This window comes from Microtus ochrogaster, linkage group LG8 (assembly GCF_000317375.1).
Source record: "Microtus ochrogaster isolate Prairie Vole_2 linkage group LG8, MicOch1.0, whole genome shotgun sequence".
NCBI lineage: Eukaryota > Metazoa > Chordata > Mammalia > Rodentia > Cricetidae > Microtus > Microtus ochrogaster.
This window is the reverse complement of record NC_022033.1, coordinates 24,154,663-24,160,662: the sequence shown is the minus strand read 5'-3', so window position 1 is coordinate 24,160,662 and position 6,000 is coordinate 24,154,663. Positions and strand designations below refer to the sequence as shown.

General features: G+C 46.1%; 1 protein-coding gene across 1 annotated transcript in view; it reads left to right on the top strand.

The window, feature by feature from the left end:
- LOC101980749 overlaps positions 1–3,331 on the top strand; it is a 10,963-nt gene extending 7,632 nt beyond the window's left edge. The window contains exons 6-9 of the mRNA XM_026787287.1: positions 425–488; positions 864–924; positions 2,229–2,320; positions 3,203–3,331. Of these exons, the coding sequence (XP_026643088.1) occupies positions 425–488; positions 864–924; positions 2,229–2,320; positions 3,203–3,331 (346 nt within the window). The remainder of the gene's footprint in view (positions 1–424; positions 489–863; positions 925–2,228; positions 2,321–3,202) is intronic.
- Positions 3,332–6,000: the final 2,669 nt, after the last annotated feature.

Sequence of the window (6,000 nt, the reverse complement as noted above, 5' to 3'; positions counted from 1 at the left end):
AAAAACAAAAACAAAAAAAGACATTAGTGGTCTACCTGAGAGATCTAAGCTAGGTCCACGGGGGAGGTCTAAAAAACACATACTTGTTTAATTTAACAAAGTGGTTCTAACCTTTCTAATGTATTGACACTTTAATACATTTCCTCTTGTTGTGGTGACCTGTAACCATAAAATTATTTTGATTATTACTTCATAACTTAATTTTTTCTATCGTTATAAATCATAATAGAAGTATCTGATATGCAGGATATCTAATATGTGACCCCCGTGAAAGGGTTGTTCAGCCACCAAAGGGGTCACAGCACACAGGTTGAGAACCGCTGATTGAACAACAGAGACATAATCATTTTTCAGATTGTACAGCACAGTATTCAAAGCCCTAGTGGTGATGATCGTCATCAGTGTTTCCCTTTCCCTTCCTCAGCATGTTCTCCTCAATGATGGAATCGATGATGAAGTGGTCCTTGAGGATGTCCTTGCCCAACATAGTAAGTCTGACAACATGGCCCCGACAGACACTGAACACGAGATTTGGAGAAGGCTCTGTAGCTAGCAGGATGGAGGACTAACCCATGTGGGCATAAGCCTGAGCTGTGTAGAGTCTCTTTCCTGTCCTTTGCCACAACCCCTGCTTCTGAAGAAGGGACAGAAAAAAAGACAACGTTTGAGAGCTGATTGTAGCAGGCAGCTTAGGTCTGTGTAAGAGGAAGATTGTGACATGTTTACAATAGACTTTCTCCATCTTATGTGAAAGACGCATCCTGCAAAGTGTCCTAGATTACAAAGATTGGTTCGGCATGTAAATACTCATCAGGTATGGACAAGTACTCTCTTAGCAAGGCCTCCCATCCTTTGTATTGCAGTTGTGCCCAGTGGTCCGATTCTGGTTTTACATCGTCAACCAACAGTTGGTCATCCTGAAAAGTAAGTAGAGCTGTTGCCTGCGCCCCGCTTTGTTGTATTGACTGCTACGGTAGCCACAGTACCGACTCCTATACAGCTGAGGACAGACCTTTCTGAGTCACAACTCAGATCCCCATTTCTTGGGGAATCAATTTCACGCCTCAGGGCATGTTGTCAAGGTCTTTTCTGAAGCTGTCCCTAGCATTCCCCTCATCTTCCTTTAGTGGAGTACCCAAGCGGCCTCCATATACTTCCTAAGGTTTGAGGACATAACGGCTGAGTTCTGCAGGACTTTCCACTCCAGCTACTGATGCCTTAAATATCCCTTCTTCCTCCAGTGTAATCACCATGTTTGGTTCATCTCAAAGCCTTTAAAGCTCTCTCCCAGCAAAGCCCCTCCTCAGGACCCCTACAACCTTTGAGGTGTGTCATCATTCACTGCATTGTGTGAAATGTTTACTTCCTGCTGTCTTTTGCAGTAGGCTGGAGCTCCTTGAGGGGGACTTACCCTTCCATTTCTCTCACAGTCCAGATCGGGGACAGAGTAGACCTCCCCTCCCCCTCAAATAAACTCTACTGGTGCATGAAATGGAAAGGGAAGGAATGGATGTGGTGGACATGAGTGAACGGGAAAGCAGAAATGTGGAATGAGAGACAGAAAATGGTGGGAAGAAGATGGAGTGGTGGACACTTAGGGGGACGGGGCGGGGTTGCAGTGGATAGCGGAAGGCAGAAGGAGTGATGGAAAGATAAAATAAAATACAGACAAATGGGGATGGAAGGGAAAAGGAAACAGAAATAGAGGGATTTGAGGAAAGGGGAAAGGGAGGATTGATGGACAAAGAGCAATGGCGTTGCAGTGTGCATGCATGATATATTACTGATGGATAAGTGATAGATAGAAGGAAGGGTCTGTTAGCAGACGGGTAGGAAGACAAGGGAGGTGAGATGGACTGTGACCAAGTCAAGGGAAAAGTAAGCTACTGAGATGGGTAAAGGGGGAAGGAAAACTGGGCAGATGAGTGGAACGAGGGTGGAAGGGAGGTGGCAAGTGTTGTAGGAGGGAAGGAAGGAGTCTGGCAGGCCTGAGAAAGGAGAGGTGGTTTGCCATTGCCAGTCCGAGAGCACCCATCACCCTTAGTGGATGACGGTGGGGTTCTGTGTCCTCAGTGCCCACTCAACAGCTGGGGATTAATCTTTCTGCTAGACACGCCTGCTTGTGACAGGGATGACAAGGGAGATGTATGAGCCTCTGTTTTCATCAGGTGAATGTCTCCTGTCTTCCAAGTTCTTTCCATTGTTTCCTGCTTCTTTTTCTCCATCAGATATTGCTTCCTTCGGGATGTTGGGAGACAACAACCTGACCAGTACCCCACAGCCTCTGCTATATGAACGTTCTTACCACATGGATTTTAAGGTATGAGTAGCCAGTTCTGTTGAGGACTCAGAGGACCCAGGTCTCCCCACCTGAGGTCTCCTTGGTTGGGATATGTGTCCAAGCAGCACCATTAAGAGAGCCAGCCTGAGCTTTGATTTTGAATGGCTGTGTAGCCACAAGCACCATGCCCTCACATCTGAACCGCCGTTTTCTTGTGGCAGGTAGGGTAATTTTCATAGCCACAAATTTTTCACTGTGTCTCTTCCAAGATACATGCTTCCCTATGTCATAGCATACCTCGAGTTGGTGTCTTGTATTCAACAGGAAAGCATAGTTTAACTGGCAAGCTTTACAATGTCTTACTGGTCCATTAAGTAACATGTACTTCAATTGATGGTGCTCAGTACTGTAAATATGATTCGGTGAGAAAGGGCCTGGCACATGTGGAACAGAGTAGGAACTATAAAACTATTGACTTACTCCATTTTGCCATTGATTTAAAAAAACCAATCAAGTTTATTTCTTGGCATCTTCATACACAGAGCCTTCAGGGTGCTGGGGCAGTCATTCTGGTGGCCTTGGCTATATCCTCCCCACCCTAGCTGTCCAGGCTGAGACATGGCCAGGAACTTGGGACAGTTCCCGGGTTCTTCTACAAGGTGGGATCTCAGGGTCAATAGTCCACTGCCTCTCAGCCCTTAGATGTCCAAGGGCAAAGTCTGGAGTCAAGAATTTAGGAACAGGGTTGTGACCGTTCAATGTTAGGCCTGGGCAAAGCCATTCCCATCTCCAAGTCTGCTTTTTTTTGTCTGTTATCCTCATGTTGCAAAGTTGGTGCCATGTTTACATGGAACACTGAGCCTGGAACACAGTAGGTATACACTTGCTATGAGTTTTTTGATTTTTGCTTTATTTTTCCAGGACAAAAGCTTCCCGGCCTCTTTCATCAATTGGCTGATTAAAAGTAAGTTTTCTTTTTCATATTCATCCCAGAATGCCCCAATCCCACCTCCCTCTTCAGTGTTGAATATCCCATGGGAAGGATACTGAAAACAGGTATAAATAAAATCATGAAGCCATAGAACCAATGCCTGGATCAACCTTACCACAGCTGGGCTCCTGGAAAGTCAACTCTACAGTATTACACTGGGGTTCCTGAGATAGCCCATTCTAGAGGGGTTAGGTTGGTTATAAGTGGGTTTCTAGGACTATTCACTGATCTATATTAAAGAGAAATTATTGGAGTTGTACACTCCTCGGTGCCTTAGCAAGGTTTCTGAGTTATACTTTAGTCATTAAGATTTTATTGTACAATATCCTTCGCAGTGACCAATGTGACACTGAGGTTCCCGAGACACTCACTCCATAGCAATTATGATTACAATAACTTTCTGAGGCTTTTCTATTCATAGTGACTCTTGTTATAGGGGTATTCCTGAAATAGTTTTTTTTTTCCCATAGTGTTAAATGTTAGGATGGAGTTCCTGGAATAAACAGAACTGAGCTGGGCATTAGGGACAGACTTAAATCCCGGTTCAGTCAATATGTTAGTTACTTTTCCTAATGCAGTGACCAAATACCTGACAAGAAGCACCTAAAGGAAGAAAGGGTTTATTTGGTTTGAGGGCACAATCCATTATGGTGGGGAAGGCACGGCAGCAAGAGCTTGGGGGTCACATTTTGTCTGTAATCAGGAAGCAAAGGTGAATGCTAGTGTTTCTCTTACTTTGTCCTGAATATGTCTTGGATCCATCTTCAGAATGATGTGCGGCACACACGGGGTGGGTCTTCCCATCTCCATTAGTTCAGCATATCAACTATCTGCTTGATAGGCCCAGAAGTGGCTCTAGACTCTGTCATGTTGATGATCGGCATTAATCACCACGGTCACCAACTTCCTGTGTCCCTTCTGTGAGTCCCTTCTTTCTTTTTCTGGGCTCCTTTACCCATCTGTTCAGGACCCTTGGTTCCTGATGACTTTTATCTAGTTGAGAGTATTGGGACGTGTAGAGGGGAAGAAGATCAGAACCTAGAGGAGTCTCCAGAAAAATCCAAACTGTGACAAGTATTCCTCATGGTGGCTAGTGTCTTCTAATGTCTAAAGTCTCTTAGTTATATCTTCTTGTCTCTTTGGTGTGAGATACAGATACTCAGTGACCCCCAGTGCCTGTAGGGTATTGATGGCACCAGACAGGACTGTGATAAGAATACCTAAATAAAGGGCAACAAGGGAACTCTCTGGCCCCAGCTTGGGCAACTCTGGCCTTAATCTTCTTTCTCTCCAGTGATTCTACACAGCCACCCCCTACCAGAGGGGGTGGCTACCTTTCTCTAGAGTTTGGGTTTTCACTTACTGAAGCTGACCAGGGGAAAGCATCAACAGACATGCATGTCAGCATAGGGCTGCTTCAGGAGGACCCATCTGTACGAACAAACCAAAGGCATGAATGTGCTTGAGAAGGGACAGGATGGTGAATGGCCCCTCTAGTTCAGACAGTGGGCAGGACTTGCAGTCCTGACAACTCTTGGGACCATCTGAAGCCAGTGCTGGTTCCATCCAGAGGAATGGCATGCCAGGAAGATGTGCCAACCAAGAGGTGGGCCTCATGTTTTAAACAGATGATGGGGAAAAAGCCACACAGAGCCCTGGCCCTGAACCCCAATTAGCTGTGCCTCTGCACCTGACTCTCCTCTCTTGTGTGAGAAATATACCCCCAAGCCGTTTTCTCTGTGTGTAAGTGTCACTTTGGGGTCTGCTTAGGGACAAGTAGAAGGGCAAGATACCGTGCATCTTAGTTGTCATGACAGGAATGTCTGACTAATGTAACTGAAGGGACAACGGGTTTATTTAGACTCAAACCTCACAATGACCATCTATCATATGGAAAGTCACAGAAGCAGCAGCCTGTCACATTGCAGCCACTCTCAAGAAGCAGGGTGATGAGGACATGCTGAGCTAGGCTAGCCTTTCTAGGTAGCCCAGGGATTGGTGCCACCCGTAGCGTGAGTGTGTGTGTGTGTGTGGGGGGGTCTCTAACCTCTATCAAGACAATCCCCTACAGGCACGACTAGACTGGGTGGTCATATATTCTGTTGAGTTGACAGTTAATACTATCGCAACACTTCTTGAATTCCAGAAGGTTCAAAGTTCTGACTTCAGAGGCTGAAGGATCCCAGGACCTTTATGACAGGCAGCCATGAGTAGGCATGGTAGGCCTATAGTTTTATACTGTTGAAGCCTGAGAATAAGGGTAACACCTGCCTCGTTGGGTGACCATGAAAAAAAATGCAGACAAATCTAGTTCAGAACGTGGGCAGTGCAGCAAATGCCTCAGATTGTCTAATCTGCCAGGAAAGGGAAGAGCTGGAGCAAGGATGAGAAAGGAAAGTCTCAGAGACCGAGACGGGGAGCCCTGGGTCTGTGAGACCATGCATCTCCCTCCCACCCCTCACCTACAGGCCCTGAACGAACGGAGAATGGGCATTATGTGCACTTCAGCTGCCCCTTTTCCTAACCTGGAAGAGCAATGGTGGCTGGCCCAGGCAAGGCACAAGCCCTGGGCTTGATTGGCAGGAGCTGGTCAGTTCCCAAATAGGCCACTAGAGGGAAGACATGATACTGCTAACACGTATTTCCCAGATAAAAGCCAAATCTGTTGACAGGAGTCAGAATTCCTAGTTTCCAATTCCAGTTCTTCAGGGAGTATATTTAACCTTAC